Source organism: Sorex araneus, chromosome 1, assembly GCF_027595985.1.
Source record: "Sorex araneus isolate mSorAra2 chromosome 1, mSorAra2.pri, whole genome shotgun sequence".
Taxonomy (NCBI): Eukaryota; Metazoa; Chordata; class Mammalia; order Eulipotyphla; family Soricidae; genus Sorex; species Sorex araneus.
Window position 1 is genome coordinate 50,954,958 of NC_073302.1, and position 13,384 is coordinate 50,968,341.

Here is a 13,384-nt window from a genome sequence, read left to right on the forward strand (position 1 = left end):
TATTTCTCTGAAAAATTTTACAGAATCTTTTTATTTCAACAACACCTGTGCTTATTTGAATACAAACAGAAATAGAATGCAGAGGAAACATTGAATATAGGCACACACTCCATTGCCATGTCTCATGATTTAATGAAGTTTTGTAGAAGTTCTTTTTTTTAATTTTTTTTCTTTTTGGGTCACACCCAGCGATGCTCAGTGGTTACTCCTGGCTTTGCACTCAGGAATTACTCCTAGCAGTGCTTGGGGGACCATATGGGATGCCGGGGATCGGACCCGGGTCGGCCGCATGCAAGGCAAACACCCTACCCACTGTGCTATCGCTCCGGGCCCCAAAGTTCTTCTTATAGGATAAATACAGCCAGATTTATTAGGAAAAAACTCAGTTTTCAAAGATGCTGGAATTTAAAGAAGACAATCAGACCTTTTGGAAGAATGCTTACATATTTAAACCACAAACCTCTGCTAGAATATATAGTAACGTACCCCCCCCTCAAAACATCTAAGAGGAAATTTACTTTGGTGGCCTTAATTAAGAATGTGATAGTAAATGTAACAGGTAGTCTCAAAAAAAAAAAAAGCCAAGTTCCATTTATTGAGATTGTATGTGTATAGATTGTTTATATACCTAACACTATATTTCTTTATAATCCTGTTATGACGTTTTATTTTCCCCATTTTGAGAGGAAAGAAAATGGAGTTCAGAAAGCTTACATAACTTAGTCACACCTGCAGAGTTGATAAGTGAGGGTGCAGGTATATCTGAGTCTAAATGGTATTATCCCACTTCCCATGCTTCATTTGTGTCTCCTCCAGTGTTATTTTTATTTTTTTATTTTTTTGCTTTTTGGGTCACACCCAGCGATGCTCAGGGGTTACTCCTGGCTTTGCACTCAGGAATTGCTCCTGGCAGTGCTTGGGGGACCATATGGGATGCCGGGGATCAAACCCGGGTTGGCTGCGTGCAAGGCAAACGCCCTCCCCGCTGTGCTATCGCTCCAGCCCCCAGTGTTATTTTTAAAGATATAGTTAACATTCTACCAACTGTCAACATAGAATATGGAGAGAGAAATTAGATCCAGATCTGTGTTAAATATTTATTGACTAATATACCATCTTCTATTATCAATAAGTCAAATTGGGGAATTTTTGAAAAGCAATTTTGCAATATGTATCAAGAACCATACTCTAGCAACTTCAGTAATATTTACTGTAGCAATTAGAAACACCTTTAAAATCTGACAACAGGAACATCTGTAAGGAACTATAATGTTTTCACTAGGATTCATTAAGTCTATTAAAATTATTTGAGATTAATTTTTAGAGAATCTAAGCAAAATTCTGGAGGGATAAGTGAGGAAATGTTTATGTCGAAGCTTCATGATACAAAAGAAATGAACAAAGAAGAAGAAAAAAATGTTTAGTTTGGGCCCACACCCTGCGGTGCTCAAGATTTACTCTTTGCTCTGTACTCAGGGATTACTCTTCCTGTGCTCAGGGAATCCTGACCAATCATTGCCAGGTAAGTGCCATACTTGCTATGTTATCTCTCCACCTGGGAAAAAAATATTTTAAAAATAGTATAGTTCTTGCTTTTACCTAGTGTTCAAAAAAAAACTTTTCTTATATGTTTTATTCTTTAAATCTTTTTTTAAAAAAAACATACATGAGATATAATCAGGAAAAACATTCAAAACCATGAGGGGTTGAAGAGATAGGACAGTGGGTAGGACACTGCATAGACTAATAACAGAGAACATTGTGGGGAGAGTGTGAACCTCTCCAAAAGCTGGCAATGGTGAGTTTAGTTTCATCTGCATGTTCACTGACACTTGCACATGCTGGGATTCATCCCTCCTACCCCAACCCAATTTATGAAGAAATTCTATCCCCTGGGAGAGTTGTATAATTAGAATTTGTATATGTAAAACTCATTAACACTTCTCACCTAGTTAGAGCTCAATAAATGGTAGTCATTATGCTTTTCATGGCAACTTTGAGTGAATTTCCTATTGTCTCTATTTATGTCTTTCCTCTAATTACATATATGCTTTATATTTGTTAGTTCCTTGACATATTTTAACTATCAAATCTGTGCTCATAAACCAAATACACAAAATAAACTGTACAATTCTTTACAGACCATAGTATATATACTATAGCTACATATGTGTATAGCTATATAGAGCTATATTATATTATTTATATAGCTATAATACATATACACATACTCTGTGTTAATCTTTTGGTTAAAATAAATATATAGATATAGAGAGATAACATAGCAAAAGCTTTGAAAAGCTACTCAATTGATAGAGTAGCTACAAATAAATACAAATAATTTATCCTAAATTAAAAAATATTTTACCCTAAGAATCTTAACATAAAAGTATTACAAAAATTATTGAATTTAAGGAGTAATGTTTTTCATGAGCTACAAATATTCCTCATTTCATGAATCCACAGTAGAGATGCTTTTAATAGTAAACACTACTAACATTGAATGTAACAAGGAGAGAGGAGTTTTTAAAAATTACCAGTGTATGTCTCACTTGGTTTAATTACCTTTATCATTTATATTAACCTCATAAATTTTAAACATAGGGCTTATTCTAAATATATGGACATTAAAGCTAAAAATAGTCTCAAAGAATATCCCAATTTAAAAAAATAGGCAGGGGCTGGAGTGATAGCACAACTGGTAGGGCATTTGCCTTGCCCACAGCCTACGTGGGTTCGATTCCCAGCATTCCATATGGTCCCCCTAGCACTGCCAGAGATTCTGACTGCATGAGCTATGAGTAATTCCTATGCAACGCTGGGTGTGAACCCCAAGAAAGGAGGGGAAAAAGTCAGGCTAGGGGCTGGAGAGATAGTTTCATGGGTAGGATGTTTGCCTTGCAGGTGGTCAATCCCCATACACCACAGTGTCCCTCAGCCCCTGTCCCAGCCAGAAGTAATCCCTGAACACAGAAATAAGCCCTGCCTGAGCACCACAGGGTGTGACCCCCAAAGCCAAATTAATAAAAAATAAGAAAGTAGTCTATTAGAAACATCAGGGCTATATCCCTTGGTTCTAACTTAAAGTTATTTTCCCAAAACTTTTATTTTTTCCAGTGAATAATGCTGCTTTTTATATGTTTGCACACCATACCTTGCAAATCCCGAAATGCCTCATCAGATCCAGAACCTAATAACAAAATAACTCTCTTGCCAAGAATCTTCCTGCTTTTTCTGGTGATGTGTTAGATTAATATTTGCCTCTAGAGTTACTATTATTTATATTACCAGAGTGGTCCCATTTTAAGGCTCTTTTTTTTTTTTTTTTGCTTTTTGGGTCACACCCGGTGATGCACAGGGGTTACTCCTGGCTCTGCACTCAGGAATCACCCCTGGCGGTGCTCAGTGGACCATATGGGATACTGGGATTCAAACCTGGGTCGGCCCAGTGCAAGGCAAACGCTGATTTTTCTTCTGATAGTCTGACTACCTGTCACAGACTCCTTTGCAAGCTCTTCTAGAACTTTATTTTCTCAGCTTCTCACTAGACATCCCAATTATTTTTAGTGTTCCCAAACTTCTCTGACCTTGCACATGTTCTCATCTCATCTCTGGAACACTTTTTTATGGCTTTGACATTTATATGCTTTTGAGACTACAGCTACTATTGAGCATCATGGAAACTTTGCTTAAACCCTAAGAGTAAATTTGGCCCCCTTCTCATTATCTTGTACTAGTCTCTATTTGAGGCAAGTACTATACTCTGCTGACTACACAGATGAAAAAACTACAGCCAAGAAATATTAAGTAACCTTGTTTAAAGTTACAGAGTGATTCCACAGAAGGTGTGACTCTAGAGTTCCTATGTCTAACAGTCCCCAACCCTGCTCTAACTGTAGCCTCTGAAGTTGTGGTATGAATAAACAAGTGGTGGGTTTTTTTTTCTTTTAAAACCTGAGAATTAAGACAAGTTTTTTTTTCTTAAAAAATCTTGAAAATTGAGACAGGTTGTTTTTTTTTTTCTTAAAAAACCTAAACATTGAGACAGGTTTTTTTCATAATATAAGTTGCCAAAATTGCCAATGTAACAAAAACCAAAATAAGGTCAAGGCATTCTTAGGAAAGAGAAAGCAAAAAGGAAGTTTGGGGATGATAACAAAAAACACCAGTAAATTTTGGAATTGAGAAAGTTCTTTGAGGGCTAGAGCAAGAGCACAGCAGCAGGTAGGGCATTTCCCTTGCACTAACCGACCCAGATTCAAATCCCAGCATCCCATATGGTCCCCAGAGCACCGCCAGGAGTAATTTCTGAGTGCATGAACCAGGAGTAACCCCTGAGGATCGCCGGGTGTGACCCAAAAACAAAAACAAAAAAAAAAGTTCTTTGACATCACTATGTTATCAAGGCATGAAATGAATTCCATCTTATATATATGGAATTGAAGCTGGTGTAACTAGCACTGGAATTTTATCTTTCATTTCTCCTGAAGTAGGATGGTAAGTTCTTCAAAAGGAAAACTCACTGAGAAAGCTTTCACTATTATACAAGGTTTCTAAGTCAATTTCTACATTAAGGAAGTCACTTAGGATACAGTAATCTATTGGGAATCTCCAGTACCAAGTGCTTGAGCTGTTATAAGCAGATCTAAAACCTGGAAGTGGACACACTTTAACAAAAATTTCATACTTTGGGGGAGGGAGAAGGGTTTGGGTCACACCCAGCAATGAATGGTTATGGGTCACTCCTCACCATGCTTGGCACCATATGCTTCGTACAAATGGAATCAGATACTTGCAAGGCAAGCTTACCCTTTCCTATCTCTGGCCCCTGATGCTATATTCCCATAATACTTTAATTTTTGAGGGCAGAGTTTTGAGCTTTCAACAGACCATTGAATGCACTTACTCTTTGGTCCCCAACATTAAAAACCATTTTTGGTGACAAATTAATTTTGATAGTGTTCTAAAAGCCAGATATATTACAAGGGAAATGTGTTATTTCCCTCTCATCACTGCAACTGCCATCCCTTCGTACAAATTCTCAAACTAAGTCCTCAAGCAAAGTAATTTTGGAGGGGGTGGGCACGCTGGGGTTTGCTCAGGACTTACTCCTGGCTCTGCAGGGACGATATTGGGGAGCAAATATGGATGCTGAAGATCAAACCCCGTCAGCCTTATACAAAGCAAGCCCCTTACCAGCTTCACTACCTCTCCAGCCCCGCTGATGTAAATTTTAAGTTCTCTGCTACAGTTTGAATTTTCCACACCACCCCTACCCAAATGATTAGAGAAACCTGAAGGAAAATACCCAGGGCGTGGTGATTTACTGAGGAGTCTTTAAATAACTCGTCATTCCCTAAGGGTTTTGATTAACATAATTTTAAAACTTCATATTTCACCGACCTAACAACAACTGACATTGATCGCGCCCTCTAGGTTCTTATGAGAAATCATCCAGGGAGGGACGGGAGAGGAGCGCTCAGGACAATATGAGTCTGGATTCTGAATCACCATGTATCTCTGCTTCTAGAATACTGAACGCTCTTTTTAAAAAAATACACAGACCACAGACCTTGCAAAGGTGCTTACTTTGCACGCGATCGATTTGGCTTAACGCTTCTTCACCCCATATGACCGTTACCAAAGGAGTGATCTCAGAGCACAGCCCGGCGTGTCCCGTCCCCAAACTACATAGGCGAAATTACCAAGAAGTAAATCTAAGGGGATCTTGCATAAGCAAAAATCCAATATCGATCCAGGCGCCAAGTACACCAGCGTGTGTAGCCGTGGACCCCCCTCAGTCCCCCACCCACACCCGAACGCCCTAGTCCCGCTGCGTATAGCCCCCAACACCGCTGCATCGCCTTATCCCAGCACCAAATCATAGGGTCGGTGAGGCCGCGTCACCGGCCGGGTCGTGGGTGGCCAGCCGAGCTGTACTGGGAGTCTCCTCCGCCCTCCTCGTCTCCACCCGATTTCCCCCGAAGTAGAGCGGAGTTATCAACCCAGTGACTCCCACGGCACTTTCCTCTAGGCAGAAATCTCCATCATCCCCGCACTTGCCTTAGCTTCCCGGAACCACCTTTTTACCCGCGCAGCCCAGGCTGCGCGAGGAGGTTGGCGGACATGGGAGACCCCCCACCCCCCACAAACGAGCGTTTGAGCTAGGACTGTCGGCCCTGCACACTGTGCTGGGTTGAGTGTTGGGTGTGGAGGAGGGGACTCCAAAGGGCCTCGGTGTGGGGCTCTGAACACGAGGAACTGCTCCAGCTCGCCAGTGACGCCTAAAAGAGGAAGCACGACTTTTCCTTTCTTTGCCTCCACCAACAGACACTCTGCTTGGAGCTGGGCAGTTCCAGGAGTCCGGTGCCGCCGGCTTTGGCCTGGGGCTTGTGAAAGTGCAGGGAGGAAGCGGGGGCAGGGCGTGAGCGGGCTCGCGCGTTGGCGGGGCGCGGCGGGGCCCCGGAGCGCAGCGCCCGGGGGTGGGGGGGAGGGTTGGGAAGGGGTGGCGGGATTTGGGGGGCCTCTCCTTCCCCCCACCCTCCTCGGCTTCTCCCCGCTCTGGACTTGGAACAACGTCGGCGCGGGGTGGAGGGGAACTGCAGGAGGGTCCCCCCCGCCCCCGTGCGGCGACCTCGGTGGGGGTGGGGCGTGCCACGGGCCGCGTGCGGGAGCAAGGGCGCCGCCCTCCCGCACCCCGCACCCCTCCCCGCGGGGAACTAAGGAGGAGCCGGGGGGGGGGGGCGAATCTGGGGGCCGTTTCCGCTGGGCGGGCTAGGCGGGCAGCTGGCGCTCGTTGTCGGGGCCCGGGCACTCGGTATGGAGCGTGCAGCGGACCGGCTGGCGAGCGCGGCGGCGGGCGGCCGGGCAGAGGAGGTGCGGGCGCTGCTTCAGGCCGGGGTGCCCCCCGATGCACCCAACAGTTTTGGTCGGAGCGCGATCCAGGTGCGTCGCTCGCGTCGGCTGCAGGCGAGGTTGAGAACGCAGGGACGTGAGCTCCAGGGGTTTGCCAAAACGACCAGTGTGTGTGTGGGGGGCGGGGGGGGGGAGTTGGGGAGCATTTTCTCAAGGCGGGATCGGGAATTAGAGACTTCTTGGTGATCCCCACCCTCCCACCCCAGCCCCAAACCCCCCACACAATGGGCTCGGGAAGCCGCACCAGGAACGAGGAGGCGCCGGGGCTGCCCATCCTGTAGACTGGACTCGTCGGCTTGAGAGGAGAGGCCGGTGAAATTAACACAGGCCGAGGTGTGTTCTTTATCGGATACGAAATTCGCGGATGTGTGGGGTGAAATGCACGATGTTAAATATAAGATTGCTTTGCACATCACCCCCAACTCACAGACCCCTGGGTAGAGCGGATCCTCCTTCCTAGAAGGGATTTCAGTGCTAATCCCCACAGCTCTAAAAGCAGAAAGGAATAAATGTCTAAAATGAACCACAACTATGAATTGTGTTTATTTTTGACTTAACGTATGTGCTTGTTGCAGAAATTTAGAAAATAGACTAGGAACTTTCTTCATTAGTGCTACCACTCCCGAGGTAGTGTCAATTTGCTCACATTAAAATTGGAGGGGAGATTAGCACTTATTAATTTTGCTACTTTCAACCCTAGATTAATTTATGTGGAATAGTTTTCAGTTCCTCTTTGTTAAGATATGTCTTCTCTTCCACCACCACTCTAGTTGGGGGGCGGGAAGGGGGAATTTTGTGTGGTTTTGTGTATGTTTTCAAAATTTTTGTATGCTCATTCTGCCTTCGAGAATCTCAGCTAGAAATAAAATCTTCCTGGCAGTATTTTATCCAAGTATAGAAAATAATTTCTAATTCTCAAAAAATAGAATTTATACCAAGCCATGAAAACATTTCACAAAAACTAGCTTAGCAAGAGAATGGAAAAATAACTTATAGGAACATTATGAATGAGTCTTCCTTTCCTGAAACTATGCTTTGTAAAATACATTTTGTGCAAAGCCAGGAGTAACTCCTGTGCATCACAGGGTGTAATCCAAAAAGAAAAAGAATGCATTTTGTACCCATTTAAATAAAATGGATACTTAAAAATATATGGAAATACAAGATTACGAGGGGTTGGACATGTGGATAGTTTTTGAGAGATTGTCTAAAACTGGAAAATTGTAAGCCAGAGAGATTGTGTGTTTGTAAAAAAGCAAAAGGGTTCTTTTTAAAACAATTCATTCATGATTCTTTATTTGATCCCTTTAAAAATTTGTCAGTTACTTGAAGACTGAAAGTTCAACCCTGGAGTTCTGGGCTAAGTTAGAAGAAAGCTTGTCTGTTTAAATATAAAAAGGAAAATAGATAATTATAATTATTTCATAGGAAGGATGAGAACAGGGAAGGGGGAGCATGATTTTGGATTGTAAACCAAAACCCTTACTAAGAAATACTAAGTTTAGAAGAAAAGTAAATACTGAATATCTTATTGAGTGGATTTAAGCACCTTACAAATATTTGTTTAACTTAGTCATTATCTTTTACATTTGGATTGCTACTATGATTTAAATGTTAGGAAAATTTTTACCTTTAACACTATTACATATAACAGATCCATAAAGCCATTTTTATCACCAAGATGAAGAACTTCATCATTTCAACATTTCAACATTTCAAAAATGTTATCTGGATTTCAGCATTATTTTTCTCCTTTTGCATTAGGTACAGACATGGAGCTTAGCTACTTCTAAGAGCAGATGTTAGACATGTAAATGATAGCAATGATACTTGCAGTCGGAATTCTGAAAGTTGGCATTCTTGGTGTGTGCCCTCCTCTACTCTGGAAATTGACCACATACTCTATTCAAAATCTTGTGTAAATAACTAGTCTTGTGTAAGCAATAGCGTGAAAGTGTTCTTACACCCCCTGTACATTTTTCACAGTGCTTTTTCTAATTTTCTTTCTTCTTTGTAGCTGTGGTTTGGTTCACCTAGACTTCCTTTGTCATTTTTGGGAAACTAGTTTCACTTTCATCAGGCAAGAATCAGTAGCTATAATACTATTTTTTGAACAAACATGGTGATTTATACTTGTTTTTATACTTGTTTTTAAATGTAATTAAAAATTCCTCCTTATATGCTGAATATTATGGCAACTGAACGTTATGGTAGCAAAATGTTAATGTAAATATACTATAAATGTAGCCATAGATATAACCAAACAATGGTTACCCTAAAATAAAATTATCGACTATAACTACTCACCATGCAACATTCAAATGGTAGGTTTGCTATGATTGTGATAGTATTTTAAAAATTCCCCTTTGGTCATATCTTTGTTTCAAAGATGATTTGAGAATTAAATGAAGTGAGCACCTCCCATGTAATGAACTGACTATAAATTATAGAGATCTCCTAAGTTCCTATTTCTGCTTCAAATTATCACAAACATAGTAGCTTAAGCCACAGACCTGTCCCTCTTAAATGAAAACATGTAACTACTTTGAGTGTCTATACCAACAATCTGGGGCAAGTTCCTTCAAAATCCCCACCTAAGCACCCTACAAAATCCTTTCATCCAGGTAAGGTAACATATTTACAGTTTTCCAGTTTTAGTGTATCTTTGGAAAGTATTAGTTTGTCACAAGGAATTTTATGGCTATCTAGACAAACCCCATTTTTACTGATAGTGACATTTTAAAGTTCCAGGAAGCTAAGGGAGCCTAAACATTTGTAAGCTCAAAAAACACATATAATTCTCATAATTCCATATTAAATTAAGGCTCTAGTGAAAGCCACTTTGTCCTTCACCCTTTTGCTGTTGCCTGGTAGGGTTTTCTATGTGCGACTGTAATACCACAAAAAAGTTTTTGTGAAGAAAATAAGGAAATTCAATTCCTCCCCCAGCCCCACCCATGAGAGAATGGGTTAAGGGAATTGGGAAGTGAAAACAAAGTAATCAACTAAGTAACTGTTGCATATGCTGCTGCTACATGAGAGGCTTTCGGAATAATTTCTCTAACGAGTTGACAGTAGTGTGCACTACAGGTGGCTCTTGCTTGAACGTGGCTCAACTGACACAAATTGCAGCGTTGTGTTGCTAAATGAAATGAATCCTGCCACTGCCTTTTTACCTGCTATCTCCTGACCCCTCTGCCATTTCCACACAGGTCATGATGATGGGCAGCACCCCCGTGGCCAAGCTGCTGCTGCTCCACGGTGCGGACCCCAACTGCGCCGACCCAGTCACCCTCACCCGACCGGTGCACGACGCAGCCCGGGAGGGCTTCCTGGAGACGCTGGTGGAGCTGCACCAAGCGGGGGCGCAGCTGGACGTGCGCGACGCGTGGGGCCGCCTGCCCGTGGACCTGGCTGAGGAGAGGGGTCACCGCCACGTAGTCCAGTACCTGCGCGTGGCGGTGAAGGGGGCACCCAGCATGGTAGCCACGCCCCCTACAGACCCAGAGATGGGTCCAGCTGGTGAGTTGGCTAAAAGAAGTCCCTGACCTACAGCCGCTTCCTAGTGCGCTCCTTTTTCCTTTTTCCGCTGCGAAAGTCAGCAGGGGTCTGGTTTTGGATCGCATTCCAGCTTTTTCACTCAACTCATCTATTACCCTCCAGCCGGACCACCCCAATCTCTAGCCCTTGAGAGCTGAGCTTGTGTCTCGTTCAGGGGCTGTGGGTTGGAAACTCACGCACTTTCCATAAATTCCATAAAGCCCATTCCATAAATTCCGTTGGCTCCCAAGGCTTTCCCCCCCCCCCCCGCCCTCCTCACCCATACCGTTTTCCTGGCGGCCCAAGACTTGATGGATCATTGACAGCTTTGGACCTGTAGCGAATTGACGCTGTTCCTGCAAACTAGCGCACCAGCTACATCCATTCAGTTCTGGCCCTCGATGTCCTTATTAGCTTACCCAGGTCACGGAACCAACCCGTGCTGCACTTTCCAAAATTCACCTGCACTTGACTTCATCTTGCAGAAATTCGTCACCCCCTCAACTGTAAGGCATTTTAATAAACCAAATCTAGCCTCCCACTCTATGCAGGAGTTTGGCAGAGCTTTTCCAGGAGGTTCCACGCTTATCTACGAGCAAGACCCCCTCCAGCTTTTTCTTCTCTTAAACTTTCTGTTTTTGCTAGAGAGAGCCTTGAGAGAGGGAGATCAGTATATGTTTGCAGTAGTTGCCCGCTAACAGCACAATATATATTTCACCCCAGCCACATCTCGCCATGCCCACTCCTGTCTGCCTAAGAAACTAAGTTGGGATTTTAAGATAAATTATGACATCGAATATACTGAGTTATAGCTTCCGAGTTACTAATAAATTCGACTTAGAACTGGAGTGCTAAGATTGAGGGGGGAACCCAGAGGACAGAACTGAGCAGAGCGATCACGAAGCGCGAAGGGAGGGAACCCTGCGGGAGCGCCAAGTGACTGCGTGGGACCAGGTCCTGCCCATCCTCTCTTCTTCTCCAATTGGAACTTCTGTGTGGGGCGGAGCGGCGGAGAACACTGACCAATAAGAAGGTAGTTGGGTGGAGCTCGAAATAGGGAGGCAGGCAAATGAATCAATTAAGCAATAACGAAACCTGAGATTTAGCTATTACTCTATAACCAAACCTGAGATTTAACCCAAACACACTTGCCCATGCTTTTCTTCTTTCCCTTTAGTTAAGATCCTGTTACTTAAGTAGAGATCCGCCTCCTCGGAAGGGCAAAAAAAAGAAAAAAAGCGAATGAGGCGTGGTGGGGTGGGAGAAGGGGTTCAAGTCATTGTGAAGTCTGGTTGGAGCTGCTTACATCCATCTAGCTCGCCTCCGCCACTGGAGAACAGCGAGGCATAGCCCCCAACAATAAAAACAAAGTGACAAACAGGAGTCCCACCTTTCTAGAATTTGCTTTCCGTGAGAGGCGGAGTTTGTAAAACCAGCATCGCGGATGAGAATAAAGTGTGCCTCGAAAGGATTGTTAACGAACATGACCGAGAGGAAAAGACATTCTCACTATGAGATAGAGAAACTCTCAAGTGTAAATGACATCAGCGGACCAGAGCACCAAAACGGCAGGCTGCATTGCACACACAACGAAATCGGGAGGGCAGGAGCCAGATCATTGCATGGACCCTTATGGGTCCAAAATAAGAGCCTCGGTTAAAACATGGGTTTCGTTCTAGCGATCTTAGGGTGCCCTCCATAACCACAGAGAAGACCTTTGAGTTGGGAGATCGCAAGTCTGAAACAGAGGGTTCGGTCTGCAGTCGAGTCAGCTGCGCAGTTGCGGCTGGGCTTCGCTTTGCGCCCTCTAGTAGGGGACTTCCAGACTTGCAGAGTTGACACCAGGGGGCCGACACAGGAGTGAGTGACGTCTTTTGTGCCCTGGCGCCCATAGTAGGGGCGGGCTTTCCTTTGAACTCAGCAGGCGGCCTGGTAGCTGCTCCCTCCCCGCCCAAGCCACCCCTCCCTGGGATAGCTCCCTGTCCAGGCTCTAAACGGTCCAAACGCTAGAGCAGCCAGCCACAAGGTGAGCTTGCCGCGAGGTGAGTCTCCAAGGGACTGGATCCGGACTTCGGGCAACCGCCTGCCTGCGCGAGGGTCGGTGGATACTGAAAGAGAAATCAGTCGAGAACCTTGTCCAGAAGTGTAATGCAAAACTGGAGCTGGGTCACACATCTTTGATTTTTTTGAGTTTCTAAAGTCTCTGTTTCTTTCCTGTCTGCAGATGACCAACCCGACCCCAACTTAAGGAAACCCTGATTCACCGAAATGCAGTGACCTGCAATCAAGTTTAAATACAAAAAGAACCCCCAATCTTTATTTCCTTTCCCCTAAAAATCAACTCCCATTTGTATTCAAATCAACTTCCATTTGTATTCTTACCAAAAAAAAAGATTCTATTAAACTGATACGGTTGGTAACTTTTCAATGAGTTGGTGTTTTTCAGGATCGAGTACTCATTTATATGGTGCTTCTTGTAAACTTCACAGTGTGAGGATGGCTATTATTACAGAGACTGTGTGAACTAGAAAACCAAGCTTAAAAGGTTACACAGCATTTCTCCTGTCCTGTCAAACTGCCAACAGATGGCAAAGTTAAAATTAGAATATTTTAAATATAGAGTTTTTTCATTCATTTATTCATTTAGCCAACATTTATTGAGCACCTATTAGTTCACCATGTCATGAGCTGGGAAAGGACAAACCTCAACTGATAAATACAAAAATACGCAACTAGAGAATGTATTACCAGTTTTATCATATGTACACCATACATAGGTGGTAAAACATCAGCTCTCAGTTGTCAAAAGCTAGGTCTTATTATCGATGGAATATGGTGAATGGAAATTCCAGGGAGAATTCAGATTGGCAGACCATCCTGCACTTGGCCTTCAATATTTTTTAGTTCCAGTACAGGCAAGTTCCAGCAT

The 13,384-nt window shown here is 43.5% G+C and overlaps 1 protein-coding gene across 3 annotated transcripts in view; it reads left to right on the top strand.

The window, feature by feature from the left end:
- The window catches only part of LOC101551169 (cyclin-dependent kinase 4 inhibitor B-like), a 25,577-nt gene extending 12,691 nt beyond the window's left edge, over positions 1–12,886 (top strand). Inside the window, exons 2-4 of one of the 3 annotated variants that reach the window (XM_055145695.1) lie at positions 1,477–1,522; positions 10,128–10,437; positions 12,680–12,886. In XM_055145695.1, the coding sequence (XP_055001670.1) occupies positions 10,131–10,437; positions 12,680–12,714 (342 nt within the window). In that variant the 5' untranslated portion in view covers positions 1,477–1,522; positions 10,128–10,130 and the 3' untranslated portion in view covers positions 12,715–12,886. Of the gene's footprint in view, positions 1–1,476; positions 1,523–6,770; positions 6,946–10,127; positions 10,438–12,679 lie in introns of those variants that run through there. The other 2 variants (XM_055145684.1, XM_055145691.1) reach the window with 2 other exon arrangements.
- Positions 12,887–13,384: the final 498 nt, after the last annotated feature.